Raw genomic sequence first — 16,236 nt, forward strand, 5'->3', positions numbered from 1 at the left:
GTATAACGTATACGCAACCTAGCCGTGTTTTTATTATTTATATTACTCATACGTACCAATGCATTTCAAGGAAATGCTTCCCAGCAGCACTTCCAAAAATGTCCTCCCAAAGATGTTCATTATTTTAACTACACAGGAAGTTCTTTTAATTCAATTTTCTACAACTCGTTCTTTTTTTGTTGTTTTTTTTATGAACAATTTTAACATTTTTTGTTTCAATTATGTTAAAAACAGGGTAAGAATTAATAAAGTGGTACAGATTATTTAAATTTTGTCGAACAAAAAATGCTAAATCTTTTCTAGAAAATTGGAAATTTTTGAAATTATTTAATGTCAAACGTTTCAGGTAAGCGTTAGAATGCATTGAAACTCACAAAAAATTATAAAAATATTTATTTTGTAAAATATCACAGAATTTTTTAATGGGTAATTTTAACATTTTTTTCGAAACGATGTTAAAATTTTGTCGAAAAAAAAGATAATTCCTTCCTAGAAAAATTGCAAATTTTTTTAAAATATTTGGTGTCAAACGCTATCAGCTAAGCGTTAGAATGCATTAAAAATCATAAAAAATTAAAAAAAAATATTTTTTTAACAAAATATAAAAAAAAAATAATAATTTCCATTTAAAACACTGAATTCATATCACATATTAAAACTCATTAAAAAAAAACTTTTAAAAATTATTTATTTGGCAAAATATTACAAAATTTTTCAATTCACATTCAAAACACAGAATTCGGATCACACCTTAAGAATTGATGCAAATCCAGTACAAAGGCTGTTGAAATTTTGCACATCCGTCCTACAACAAGCCCATGTTAAATTCATCGCTTCTGCGCCAATTTTGGATCCAAAAAGAACATGTCCACTACTTCTATGGCGACGCTTTTTTGGTTTTGTTGGGTTATGTTTTAGTTATGAGAAGGTTTCGTTGACTTTTTTTGTGTACTTCAGTTACATAAAGTAAAAAGCGGCTAACAATTATACACAAATGGAGAATACAAATGTACTAAATTCGTATATCACAAAAAAAAAATCAAAATTTCTTAAAATTTATAATTATTATAATAATTCCGCCCAGTTAAAACTTTCTATGGCTCTAAGGATATTCTTGCAATTTTCCCCTTCAAACTATGAAGTTTTCTTCAAAAAGTGAAAAAAATAATCATCAATATTTTAGACAGTTTTCCATTCAGCCAATTATTTTCGCAAATGACTTAATAAAAAACGTATTTAATTTTATTTTTTTTATTCAATTATGCCAATAATTGATTTTTTTATTGCTTAATTTTTTTCTTGCAATTTTGAACTCAAATTTTCCCCCTTCAAACTATGAAGTTTTCTTCAGAAAGTGAAAAACTAATTATATCTAAAATATTGTTTGGAATTTATATTTATGCAAATTTAGTTTTTGAATTTAAACAATTTTTAATTTCTAATAAAATCTTTTGCACTTCCAATACTTTTATACTACAATTTAAAAATGTTTCCAATGATTTAAATTAACTCTTTTTTTTTTAAATATTTTATGTATAAAATATTTAAAAAAAATCGAAAAATTCTCTTACATATTTGTTATAAATATTATGTTTGCAATAATATTTTTTGATCGATAAAAATTATTTTAATAATATATATATTTCTTTTTCTTTCTAGGTAAGTTCACTTGAAAATTTTCATCATTTTCTGATTACCCGATTAACATTTATGGTAAGCTTATACTGTATAAAAATATGATAGAGTAGTGTATAATAAATGGAATGGAATAGATGTGCATTTGCGGGAGGACCTCCATGTTTATAAAATATTTTTAAGCCTTGAGTTGCTTAGATATATTGAAAGACAAACTCGATATGTGTTCGGCTTCAATAATATCATCATGTTTTAAAATACATTTCATATATAATGAAATTACCCAAATTTCCTCGGTTGCAATAATTCCCTTATAACCAAATTATTAGTACTCATACGCCTCATGTTCTACAGCGATATATTTATATGACGTCATCATGTATTAAAATAAATTTCATATATAATGAAATTACCCAAATTTCCTCGGTTGCAATAATTCCCTTATAACCAAATTATTAGTACTCATACGCCTCATGTTCTACAGCGATATATTTATATAACGTATACGTCACCTAAGTCTTATAACAAATAATATTACTTATACGCAATATAGAACTCTTAAAACATCAAACTATAAGTGTTCAATTTATTTTATTATGTACACACAAAAAAAAAAAAAAAATTTTCTGATTCAATCACGAAATTAATTGATCCAATTAATTTTTTAATTGAAATGTCTTCAATCACGAAAATGATAGTATCAATCACAGTTTTAAGTGGACATAGAAAAAATTCTTGATTAAAAATTAATTGATTTCATTAGCAAATTTCAACTAAATTTTTAATTGATTCAATTAAAAATTTAATTGATGTTGATTGAAAAATTCAATTAATTTACCGATAAGGACCAATTTTTGTGTGATTGGGGATCGCCTATATATAACTATAGACCGATATGGACCAATTTTGGCATGGTTATTAGCGGTCAAATCAAATCAAATCTGGGGATCGGTTTATATGGGGGCTATATATAATTATGGGCCGATGTGGACCAATTCATGCATGGTTATTAGATACCATATACTAACACCACGGACCAAATTTCAATCGGATCGGATGACTTTTGCTCCTTTAAGAGGCTCCGGAGGTCAAATCTGGGGATCGTTTTATAGGCGAGCTATATATTATTATGGGCCGATGTGGACCAATTTTTGCATGGTCATTAGAGAACATATACCAACATCATGTACCAAATTTCAGACGGATCGGATGAAATTTGCTTCTCTTAGAGGCTCCGCAAGCCAAATCGGAGTATCGGTTTATATAGGGTCTATATATAATGATGGACCGATGTGGACCAATTTTTGCACGGATGTTAGAGATCATATATCAACACCATGTACGAAATTTCAGCCGGATCGGATGAAATTTGCTTCTCTTAGAGGCTCCGCAAGCCAAATCGGGGGATCGGTTTATATGGGGGCTATATGTAATTATGGACCGATATGGACCAATTTCTGCATGGTTGTTAGAGACCATATACTAACACCATGTACCAAATTTCAGCCAAATCGGATGAAATTTGCTTCTCTTAGAAGAATCGCAAGCCAAATTTGGGGGTCCGTTTATATGGGGGCTATACGTAAAAGTAGACCGATATGGACCAATTTTTGCATGGTTGTTAAAGACCATATACTAACACCACGTACCAAATTTCAGCCGGATCGGATGGAATTTGCTTCTCTTAGAGCAATCGCAAGCCAAATTTGGGGGTCCGTTTATATGGGGGCTATACGTAAAAGTGGACCGATATGGACCAATTTTTGCATGGTTGTTAGAGACCATATACTAACACCATGTACCAAATTTTAGCCGAATCGGATGAAATTTGCTTCTCTTAGAAGAATCGCAAGCCAAATTTGGGGGTCCGTTTATATGGGGGCTATATGGACCAATTTTTGCATGGTTGTTAGAGACCATATACTAACGCCACGTACTAAATTTCAGCCGGAACGGATGAAATTTGCTTCTCTGAGAGCAATCGCAAGCCAAATTTGGGGGTCCGTTTATATGGGGGCTATACGTAAAAGTGGACCGATATGGCCCATTTGCAATACCATCCGACCTACATCAATAACAACTACTTGTGCCAAGTTTCAAGTCGATAGCTTGTTTCGTTCGGAAGTTAGCGTGATTTCAACAGACGGACGGACGGACGGACATGCTCAGATCGACTCAGAATTTCACCACGACCCAGAATATATACTTTATGGGATCTTAGAGAATATTTCGAGAAGGAAACGGAATGACAAAGTTAATATACCCCCATCCTATGGTGGAGGGTATAAAAACAACAACAGATAATTTATACTAATTAAAATAAATTACCATAATTGTAATTTGATCGATTATCTGGGATAGGTTAGGTTAGGTTATGTGGCAGCCTGATGTATCAGGCTCACTTAGACTATTCAGTCCATTGTGATACCACAGTGGTGAACTTCTCTCTTATCACTGAGAGATGCCCGATTCCATGTTAAGCTCAATGACAAGGTACCTCCTTTTTATAGCCGAGTCCGAACGGCGTTCCACATTGCAGTGAAACCACTTAGAGAAGCTTTGAAACCCTCAGAAATGTCACCAGCTTTACAGAGGTGGGATAATCCACCGCTGAAATACTTTTTGGTGTTCGGTCCTAGCAGGAATAAAACCCACGACCTTGTGTATGCAAGGCGGGCATGCTAACCATTGCACCACGGGATAATCTGGGATAAATAATTTAATTTTAAATTTAAATTAAATTATCTAATATTTAATATTTTAATTAAAAGCATAACGATTTTAAATTATCTGATTTGATTAACTTTTTAATTAACATTTGCAGTTTCAATCCATTTTTAAATGAATATATATATATATATTTTTGGGGTATTTTTTTCTGTGTAGAATTATGGTATATCATCGTACATATTTTGAAAACTTTCTCATAGATAGGCAAAACGCAAAGTTATATTGACCTCGATTGTACAAAAAAAATTCTTATCAAATTATTAGTAATCATACGCCTAATGGCCTCCAGACCTAGATCTCATAAAGTATACGTCACCCAGTGCATATAAATAATATTACTTATACTCTAGGTAACCGAAAATTTTTGAAGAAACTGAAAAGCAACCTTTTAAAACTGAACATGTTCAAATTGATGCTTACTCATTATGAATAACAGCCCACTGTTATTGGAAGTCATTGTTTCCTAACAGCATTGTTAGGGGCGGCATTTGTAATGACTTTTGCTTTTTTGTTGACCACAATCACTGGAAATCGATATACTACAAGATTTCCGTTGATTCTGTTTTGTTGTTGTTGTTGTTTTTGTTTTCATATTGTTTGTCAACCACACATGGACATGAATATCTGGCTAATTTATAAGACATCAAGTCGTCAGTAGGGATATTCTCTTTACCCCTGTTGACTCAATACTCTCTGCCTCATCGCAACATCAAGAGACATGACTCTTTATCATTTATCATCCAGAACTCTGGGGTAATGCAAAATGCATCTTTCTTTGTTTGTGTTGGTTTTGTTGTTGTTGCGGTTGTTGCGGTTGTTCTCAGCATGTTCTTTTGTTTGTTGTTTTTGTTTTGGGGGTTATTCGATGGAGATTTAACAACAAAAACCAATTTCAATTAACAATCGCCATTCAGGTGTTGAATAGAGCAGAAGTCGCGCAATACTCTCGGATATTTTACAAATTGTTTGGAAACATACACAAAAACGAAAATTTTATACAAATAACTAAAAACGAATAAACTAAACAAAAACTAGTTTCTATGTGAATGAGAGTGTATGTGTGTGTTTCTTTTTTTTGTGCAAATTTTGTGGTTTAGTGTATCTTTATCATTTGGAAATAACAAACATAAATCGTGCAAAGTTTGATTGATTAGATTAAAATATACAACACAAAAACAACAACAACAAAAAGCATTTATTGCTATCGATAAAGTCTTTTTGTTTTTTTTTTTTTGTTTCACTGCATGTGATTTGTTTTTGTTTCTGCTGAAGTCAGTTAAAGAACTCGTCCATGTTAGAGGGTGAGTGATAGTGGTAGTCCCTAAAACGGTTATCCACATTCACACAGACCACATATCAAGGAATGTGATACGTGCCTCCACATTAGTTCAAAATGCCATGGTTATTGTGTCATTAACAGTGAGTGGCGGCGCTTGGCGCTTGTGACAACAATTTTGCACAAATATTTTTTTTTTTTGTTTGTTTTTGGTGCGTAAACGTGATATCATACCTCCAAAATAAGCAATACAAATTTTGGCAAAAAATAAAAAATAGCAAATAAACACTAAAAACAACAATAAAATTGAACACTCAAAATTCAAACAAAATAAATCCATCAATAGCTAAATTCGACAACAACAAAAATAAAATAAAACAAAAGTAAAAACGCTCGAATAAACTGGGTTGATGTCATTGTTATATTCGTTGATTGTTTGCTTGGTTTATTTGTTTACGGCCTGTCCTAATATAACCATCTAAACAAAACGACAAGGCCAATATCATTTGGTGGAGGGGGATAAGGTAAAATCAATGAATGGAATTTGTGCACACTAGAGAAAATTTTGTACTTCCTGAAAATCCTTAAAGATTTTAATTTCCTATATTAAAATGCAAGTGCTAGTAGCAACGACAATAAAGTGTTAATTAAAATGCATAGTGAAGTGTAGTTGGAGGTTACGATTTATGGTAATAAATATTACAATAACCGGTTAATGATAGTCAAAGTTAATATATCTAAAAATGCGAGTTAATATGTCTATAAATTTAATTTCTTTAGTGATAATTACTCAAAGGAACAAAAAATTACAATCAAATAAAAAGTTCACTTGGATCTAAGGATTTTGACCTTTCCTTAACCCTCGGACAGACACATGAGTCTGGCCAGGCCTTTTTCGATTCTAATTGTAATTAAAATACATTTATAATATAGCTAGAGACTTGAAACTTCAGGTACCCTCCTAAAATTTTATTACCTATCGTTGTGTGACAAAATCAGGACGGAAAATACGACAGTAATAATGTAATAATATCAACAAAATGGCATATTTTCCATATAAATACATTAAAATACATAGTGGGTCTGGCCAGGCCTCATGTGTTACGAATGTGATTATCGAAACATGTGTATGACGAAGGGTTAAATATTTTGATACTGATTCCGAGCCAAAGATGCGGCTTCTTTAACATGAAGAAAGTTTAAGATGGTAGCTTGAAATCTAGGTAATATATACATATCGAATTCATTGAGTTTTCATTCTCTTTCGTGTAAAATTAGATGACAATTTGAAATTTCAAACTATTCCAGATACTATTTTTTTTTTTAATTTGAAAAACTTTAAGCTAAAGATGTAAAATCCTCAAAATAAGTTCAAGCCTACACGGAAAAAAATTCACGAAAAAATTTCCAATTAAAGTCTTAATTGAGTTTTAAAAAATATTCAATTACAAATTGAATTGATTCAAAAATTTTTTTTTTATTGAAACAAAAATCACAACAATTTTCATTTTCGTAATTAAAATCATTTCAATTAAAAAATTAATTGGATCCATTAATTTCGTGACTGAATCAGAAAAAAACAAGTATATACGGCCGTATGTTCGGGCAGGCCGAAGCTTATGTAGCCTCCACCATGGATTGAGTACACGCTCACAAAAAATCGCTTCTGTAACATATACTCCCAAACATATTTTGCTTCAAGCATATATATTTTTGGGTATTGCCCAAACATTTATATGTTTGATCTCTACCAATATATAATATGTTTGAAAGCATATTGGTCTAAACAATATATGTTTGGGTAGTCTAAGTTCCAAACATTTTGTATTTTTGCATCCAAATTCAATAATGTTGTCTTCCAAAAAAACAATATGTTATTATGTGACCATATAATATGTTTGGAAGCATTTTGCACCCAAAAATATTATATGCTTAAAAAAAATTCTCCCAAACAATATTGTGCTCAAAATTTTACTTATTTATTTATATATTTACAATCATAATGAATTATGAAAATAAACAGGTAATATAGGTGCTAACAACATAGGTTTTCGACCTGAATGCTCAAAATTTTGTTTCTGCCCAATTGTATATTCCCCGACATCTTTCTCACTTCCACGAGATTTTTTAGTTCTTAGCACCTTTTTCTGTAATACAAACATTGTAGAAGAAATTATTCAATTTTATTTTTTATTTTTTTTATTTTAATTTTACCTTTTGCCGGACGGGGATTCGAACAGCGGACCACACAGTTTGTAAGGATCAAAGAAGTAGCTGATCAATTGCCCAAGAAAAAAAAAATGTTAATTTTCTAATAACAAGCAACAACCACCAACTTAATTCAATATCGCTCCCTGTTAAATAGCGCTCCAAGCTACTAAACACATATATGTTTATAGGCTATTTCTAAATTAATATATGTTTGCATTCAAGCATATTATATTTACAAACATTTTATGTCCCAAACATAATATGTTCTAACATATTAACATATATGTCCCAAACATGTTATGCTAGTTTATGAACATTATATGCTTGCACTCAAAAATATTGTGTGTAAAAATTTGTGTTCCAAACATATAATGTTTATAGCCAAACATATGAAAAACAGTCTTTTTCAACCGTGTAGAAACTTCTTCTAAACACAGCCATCCACAATCGAATTACTTGGGTTGCGGTAACGCTTGACAATGGCAAGGTGTCTTAAACCTCCTAACACCGTCTTCTAAATTGAAAGTAAGTCCATACGTGGTATATATTAAATTAACAAAATTTTCTATAGAAATAAAATTTTAACAAAATTGTCCATAGAAATAAAATTTTGACAAAATTTTCTATAGAAATAAAATTTTGACAAAATTTTTTATAGAAATAAAGATTTGACAAAATATTCTATAGAAATAAAATGTTAACAAAATTTTCTATAGAAATAAAATTTTGACAACATTTTCTATAGAAATAAAATTTTAGTAGATATTTTTGGCTCGAGTGGCAACCGTGATTATGAACCGATATGGACCAATTTTTGTGTGATTGGGGATAGGCTATATATAACTATAGACCGATATGGACCAATTTTGGTATGGTTGTATACTAACACCACGTTCCAAATTTGAACCGGATCGGATGAATTTTTCTCCTCCAAGAGTCTGAAGAACGGTTTATATGGGAGCTATATATATAACTATGGACCGATATGGACCAATTCTGGCACGGTTGTTAGAGACCATATAACGGGTGATACGGTCAAAATTTGTGTAAATCGGTGAAATCGTTTATTTAAAAAATCAAATTAAATTACTTTTTCAAGTGCAATTAGTATAAAATTCAGGAAAAATATTCAGTTAGGCTTTCGCTTTTCCAAATCCGAATTGCCGGGCCTCACGCTTGACACCTGCCATCAGATTTTGTACAGCCACCTTGTCCACCTTCTTCGCCGCAGAAATCCAGTTTGCCTCGAACTGCTGCTCGTCCTTAGCAGTTTTTTGGTCTTCTTTAGGTTCCGCTTGACAATAGCCCAGTATTTCTCAATTGGGCGGAGCTCTGGCGTGCACGCAGAGAAGGAATATGATCACCTCAAACATGTTTCAAGAGCAAAATGTTATTTTTGTATGGTGACCATTTAACATGTTTGTCACTAAAATGTTATTTTCTCGTGAAATATAACCTACTTGCCGAAATCAGATACATGATTTCCGAGAAAATAACATGGTTGCGAAAACCATGTTACATGATCACCACCCAAAAATAACATTTTGCTCTTAAAATATGTTTGAGGTGATCATATTCCTTCTCTGGGTGTGTTGGGAGGGTTCTTGTCCTTGGGAACCACCTGCACGTTGTTGGCGGCGTACCACTCCATGGCCTTTTTACCGTAATGGCAAGATGCCAAATCCGGCCAAAACAGTACGGAACAACCGTGTTTCTTCAGGAAAGGCAGCAGACGTTTATTCAAACACTCTTTCACGTAAATTTCTTGGTTGACAGTCCCGGAAGCTATGAAAATGCTGCTTTTCAAGCCACAGGTACAGATGGCTTGCCAAACCAGATATTTCTTTGCGAACTTTGACAGTTTTATGTGCTTGAAAATATCTGCTACCTTTCCCCTTCCTTTTGCCGTATAAAACTCCTGTCCCGGAAGCTGCTTGTAGTCGGCTTTGACGTAGGTTTCGTCGTCCATTACCACGCAGTCAAACTTCGTCAGCATCGTCGTTTACAGCCTCCGGGATCGCGCTTTGGCCGTCGTATTTTTTTTTATCATCGCGATTTGGAGTCACTACCTTCTTGTAAGTCGATAGTCTGGCTCGTTTTTTGGCTCGATGCACGGTTGTAGACGATACACTCAGCTTCTTTGTGTCATCTCGGAGAGAGAGGTTAGGGTTTCACTTGAAACTACCGGCAACTCTCTTTGTCGTCTCAGCGGCTTCCGGTTTTCGATTTCCCCCCGATCCAGACTTCCTGGCTGTCGACAAACGTTCCCCAAACACTTTAATTACATTTGTAACGGTTGATTTGGCAACTTTTAGCGATGTTGCCAGCTTTGCGTGCGATTAGCTCGGATTTTCGCGATGCGCGAGCAAAATTTTGATACGCTGATCTTCTTGCTTGGACGGTATTTTCACAACTGAAGAGTGAATTCCAAAATCAAAATAGGAGCAACATTCTACACACACACCTTCAAAATGAGGGGTGTTCAGGGTTTTTAAATGCAAAATTGAAAGAAATACGTCAAGTTTATATTGACCAAATTTTGACCATCATCTCTTTGAGGCTCCGCAAGCCAAATCTGGGGATGGGTTTATATGGGGGCTATACGTAAAAGTGGACCGATATGGCCAATTTGCAATACCATCCGACCTACATCAATAACAACTACTTGTGCCAAGTTTCAAGTCGATAGCTTGTTTCGTTCGGAAGTTAGCGTGATTTCAACAGATGGACGGACGGACATGCTTAGATCGACTCAGAATTTCAACACGACCCAGAATATATATACTTTATGTGGTCTTAGAGCAATATTTCGATGTGTTACAGACGGAATGACAAAGTTAATATACCCCCAATCCTATGGTGGAGGGTTTACAAAATTTACAAAATATTAACGACAAATTTCTTTAAAATAATTAAATTTTAATAAAAATAAGGTTTATAATCTTTGCTTCAAAAAAAAATATTAAATTTAGGACACAAGTTTTGGAAAGTTGCTTCCAACCATTAAAGTCGTATGTGTCATTCAAATAAGGCAAATTTTCCTTAAAGTAAAGAAAAACATTTTTTTTTAAGAATTAACTGAAATATTGAATTTTATATATAAAAAGGAGGTCACCACCCAAAAATAACATTTTGCTCTTAAAACATGTCTGAGCTGATCATATTCCTTCTCTGGGTGTACTTCTGTAAATTTCTGTTCTGAAAAATATAGTGCGCATCAGTGGACTTTAAAAAAATGCGCTCACTCTCCACATATCAAAAATTAAGGTTTTTGGTAGAGCCCTTCCTTAGCTTTCCGGAATAGTTCAGGGAAATTAGAGAGCATACGAGAACTTAAGAAGCTATAAAATTGCACCATGTTTCAAATTTTTGTAGAATTCAAGTGATTTATGAGTGACTATTTGCACAGGGGTCTTAGCAGTCCGGGGTCGTAACAGTGAATTTTGATGCCACACTTGTCCCAATTGTATGGTTACCTCAATGACAAGTTACCAACTTATTGCCGAGTCTGAACGGCGCTTCACATTACGCTGACACTACTTAGAGAAACTTTGAAACACTCAGAAATGACAGTAGAATAACAGAGAGAAGACAATCCACCGCTGAAAAACAGTCTTTATATTCGACCGAAATTGGGATTGAACTCATAACCCATTGTATGCAAGGCGCGCATGCTTTTTTTGTAGATAAAGTTTGTGTCATTGTGCTCCTTTTTTGGCCCACATTTCCATGAAAACTTCATTGTATTAAATAAAACTTTGACCACTCCATTTTTCCCAATGAAGTACCCTGGCATATATAAGCACCCTAAAATAGAATTCCAATTTTTGTTTCTAAAGGGTGATTCTTTTGAGGTTAGGATTTTCATGCATTAGTATTTGACAGATCACGTGGGATTTCAGACATGGTGTCAAAGAGAAAGATGCTCAGTATGCTTTGACATTTCATCATGAATAGACTTACGATCTGCCACAACGTCGAATTTTCAGTGAATGGGCCCTAGAAAAGTTGGCAGAAAATCCGCTTTTTTATCGACAAATTTTGTTCAGCGATGAGGCTCATTTCTGGTTGAATGGCTACGTAAATAAGCAAAATTGCCGCATTTGGAGTGAAGAGCAACCAGAAGCCGTTCAAGAACTGCCCATGCATCCCGAAAAATGCACTGTTTGGTGTGGTTTGTACGCTGGTGGAATCATTGGACCGTATTTTTTCAAAGATGCTGTTGGACGCAACGTTACGGTGAATGGCGATCGCTATCGTTCGATGCTAACAAACTTTTTGTTGCCAAAAATGGAAGAACTGAACTTGGTTGACATGTGGTTTCAACAAGATGGCGCTACATGCCACACAGCTCGCGATTCTATGGCCATTTTGAGGGAAAACTTCGGAGAACAATTCATCTCAAGAAATGGACCGGTAAGTTGGCCACCAAGATCATGCGATTTGACGCCTTTAGACTATTTTTTGTGGGGCTACGTCAAGTCTAAAGTCTACAGAAATAAGCCAGCAACTATTCCAGCTTTGGAAGACAACATTTCCGAAGAAATTCGGGCTATTCCGGCCGAAATGCTCGAAAAAGTTGCCCAAAATTGGACTTTCCGAATGGACCACCTAAGACGCAGCCGCGGTCAACATTTAAATGAAATTATCTTCAAAAAGTAAATGTCATGGACCAATCTAACGTTTCAAATAAAGAACCGATGAGATTTTGCAAATTTTATGCGTTTTTTTTTTTAAAAAAGTTATCAAGCTCTTAACAAATCACCCTTTACTTCAAATATCGAAGAAATGTTATCGCTTGACGCAAAGTGCAAAGCACGTGTGTGTCACAGGGGATTCTATGATTATACATGAGTGTGTGTGCGTATGTTTGTGTCTATTCGCTATTCGTGCGCCAAGGTATCCAAAAGCACTTCTCTTCAATTTGGCCATACATATGACTTTGTTTTGTTTTAATCTCAAGTGCGTGTTTTTTTTTGTATGAATTTTATTTACGATGCGTGTAATAAAGCAATATGCGATCCAACAAAACACCCAGCCTTCGCAAATGCCTAGAAACACACATACGAGGAAACGATATAACTGTCTCTCTTATTCATTATTCTCTTTCCCTTCCCCAGCATTGAGTTGCCACGATGATTTGTGGAGTATTTATTTATTGCTCATTCGTCAATTTTCAAGTATAAACAAACGTAAAATGCATGGCAATTTTTTGCTCTTTTACGCCCCCTTTACTCTCCCTTTGCAATATTGGGTTCAATTTCTCTTTAGGGGATTTAAGCTCTTTAATTGAATATGAAACAGCTGTTTTCTATGGATTTGGTAATAAAGGGTGATTCTTTTGAGGTTAGGATTTTCATGCATTAGTATTTGACAGATCACGTGGGATTTCAGACATGGTGTCAAAGAGAAAGATGCTCAGTATGCTTTGACATTTCATCATGAATAGACTTACTAACGAGCAACGCTTGCAAATCATTGAATTTTATTACCAAAATCAGTGGCAGAAAATCCGCTTTTTTATCGACAAATTTTGTTCAGCGATGAGGCTCATTTCTGGTTGAATGGCTACGTAAATAAGCAAAATTGCCGCATTTGGAGTGAAGAGCAACCAGAAGCCGTTCAAGAACTGCCCATGCATCCCGAAAAATGCACTGTTTGGTGTGGTTTGTACGCTGGTGGAATCATTGGACCGTATTTTTTCAAAGATGCTGTTGGACGCAACGTTACGGTGAATGGCGATCGCTATCGTTCGATGCTAACAAACTTTTTGTTGCCAAAAATGGAAGAACTGAACTTGGTTGACATGTGGATTCAACAAGATGGCGCTACATGCCACACAGCTCGCGATTCTATGGCCATTTTGAGGGAAAACTTCGGAGAACAATTCATCTCAAGAAATGGACCGGTAAGTTGGCCACCAAGATCATGCGATTTGACGCCTTCAGACTATTTTTTGTGGGGCTACGTCAAGTCTAAAGTCTACAGAAATAAGCCAGCAACTATTCCAGCTTTGGAAGACAACATTTCCGAAGAAATTCGGGCTATTCCGGCCGAAATGCTCGAAAAAGTTGCCCAAAATTGGACTTTCCGAATGAACCACCTAAGACGCAGCCGCGGTCAACATTTAAATGAAATTATCTTCAAAAAGTAAATGTCATGGACCAATCTAACGTTTCAAATAAAGAACCGATGAGATTTTGCAAATTTTATGCGTTTTTTTTTTTTAAAAGTTATCAAGCTCTTAACAAATCACCCTTTACTTTTTATTGTTTTATGTCTTCTTGATTGTTGTTTCTGTTTTGAACTCATGTCTCTCTTTGGAGCTCTCAATTACTCTTGTGGGGGGGTATGTTTTGTACCTTTATAGGGATGCCAGATAGTCGATGTGATTCTAATTTAAATAATAGATTTCTAATAATAAATAGAGCATTTTTATATCAATAAGTTTGGGATCATTAGATGCGAGTCCGATATCTCGATGTTCGCCATGGTTAGCTAATGACTACTTGTTATAGAACATAAATTCATCAAAGAGCGTAAAGCAAACTACGGAAAGCTGGTATAATTTCTTGAACAATATAGTTTTTTTAAACGTTATAGTTTTTCATACCATCTGCTACGCTTCTTCATGCGATTTATGTTGACAATTTGGAGAAGTCGGTCTCCCCCAAATAAATGAGGATTTATTTCGAGTTTCTCTTCTCAGTTTCCGTTTCCCAATTTATTTTTCGCCCCCCCAAAATACTAAAACACTACTTCGAAAATTGATCACTAAACACGTCACTACAAAAAAAAGCGAAGTTATTGATGACCAGCAACACCAATCTGTACCAATAACAGACAATAGTAGGTTACGCTCACTTAGACTATTCAGTCCATTGTGATACCACATTGGTGAACTTCTCTCTTATCAGTGAGTGCTGCCCGATTCCATGTTAAGCTCAATGACAAGGGACCTCCTTTTTATAGCCGAGTCCGAACGGCGTTCCACATTGCAGTGAAACCACGTAACATAGAGAAGTTTTGAAACCCTCAGAAATGTCAGCAGCATTACTGCGGTGGGATAATCCACCGCTGAAAAACTTTTTGGTGTTCGGTCGAAGCAGGAATCGAACCCACGACCTTGTGTATGCAAGGCGGGCACCACGGTGGTGCAATGGTTAGCATATTCAAAGTTTTTAAATATTTGTGAAATTGATTGACACTGTGAATCTTGGCCCAAATCTCTTTAGAGAAGTTGATTCACGGGCATTTTCAAGTAGCTTCGTTAAGCTTTAACATAATTACCAGTTAGCAGAAAATAAACTGTCAATCCACCCTTGTTCTGGTTTACGAATTCGCAAAACGCAAAAATTTGAATTAGCAATAACCCGTCAACCGACACATCTTTAGACATGAAATTTTACAAATTAAAGACCTTATCGGTAGGAACACTTAAGTTCTTAACCCTGGAAAGTCATCCTTATTTTTTGTACATTAACGTCATCCTTCGTCATTTTGACTACGGCTAATTTCAAGACGTTATAATTTGCATTTGTGAGCAAAAATGTGAACCAAAATTGAGTTTATTTTCTCATTCGATTTGTTTTTAATTAGTATAACACAAAAATTCATAAAATGTTTAAATTGGTATAACTTAAATTTATCATTTCCCAATCGACCAAAATGCATTTTAAATCGAACATGAAATTACGCGTCGTCATTTTGACGAAGGATGACTGTCCAGGGTTAAGTGGCATATGAAATAATAGGCAAGGTGACAGATATGTCCATAGTGCGGTTTAAAAGTTCGTTAGCTAACGTAACACTAACCGAAATGGGGGTCAGTCAGTCTTCCAAAATTTAGAATATTTTTAAAAATTTTTTAAAAATTTTCGAAATTTGAATAATTGTTGTTTGAATTTTAAAAATTTTTCAAAATTTAGGGAAATCAATTTTTACTAATTAGTAAGTAATAGAAATTTTAAAAATTTGCGATTTCTTGATTTTCTCCGTTTTTTTTTCTTTTATATTATTTTATGTATTTTTCCGTTTTTTCTTTTATAAAATAAAAACTATCTGGCAACCCTATTTATAATGTTCTGTTATCCATTGGTTGGTTATCTCCTCCCTCTCTTCATTCTATTTCGTTCTCATGTTCTCTTTATGCCTATAGAGAGTATGTGTTTAAAAGTCATTTTTATTATTAGTTATGACCTCATCATCGATTATTTTGTGGTTGATTCTTATTGAAACGAGTCCCTCCTGTTTTGTTGTTTTTTTTTTTGCACAAGCAACAACCAGCGCCAAACAGCGGTAACAACAAATGTTAAAACAACAACAATTGAGACCAAAACTATGCGCCAAGCAGACAAGCAGCAACAATAGTAATAGCAACAGCA

The 16,236-nt window shown here is 34.2% G+C and overlaps 1 protein-coding gene across 7 annotated transcripts in view; it reads left to right on the forward strand.

The window, feature by feature from the left end:
- Window positions 1-16,236, forward strand: part of raw (NDT-like domain-containing protein raw) — an 87,411-nt gene that overhangs the window by 50,838 nt on the left and 20,337 nt on the right. The window contains exon 1 of one of the 7 annotated variants that reach the window (XM_075293247.1): window positions 5,282-5,419. The exons of 5 other annotated variants lie outside the window; for them this stretch is intronic. In XM_075293247.1, the coding sequence (XP_075149362.1) occupies window positions 5,412-5,419 (8 nt within the window). In that variant the 5' untranslated portion in view covers window positions 5,282-5,411. Of the gene's footprint in view, window positions 1-5,281; window positions 5,420-5,882; window positions 6,166-16,236 lie in introns of those variants that run through there. One more of the 7 variants, XM_075293249.1, reaches the window with a different exon arrangement.

The sequence above is a fragment of the Haematobia irritans genome, chromosome 2 (genome assembly GCF_050003625.1).
Source record: "Haematobia irritans isolate KBUSLIRL chromosome 2, ASM5000362v1, whole genome shotgun sequence".
Classification (NCBI taxonomy): domain Eukaryota; kingdom Metazoa; phylum Arthropoda; class Insecta; order Diptera; family Muscidae; genus Haematobia; species Haematobia irritans.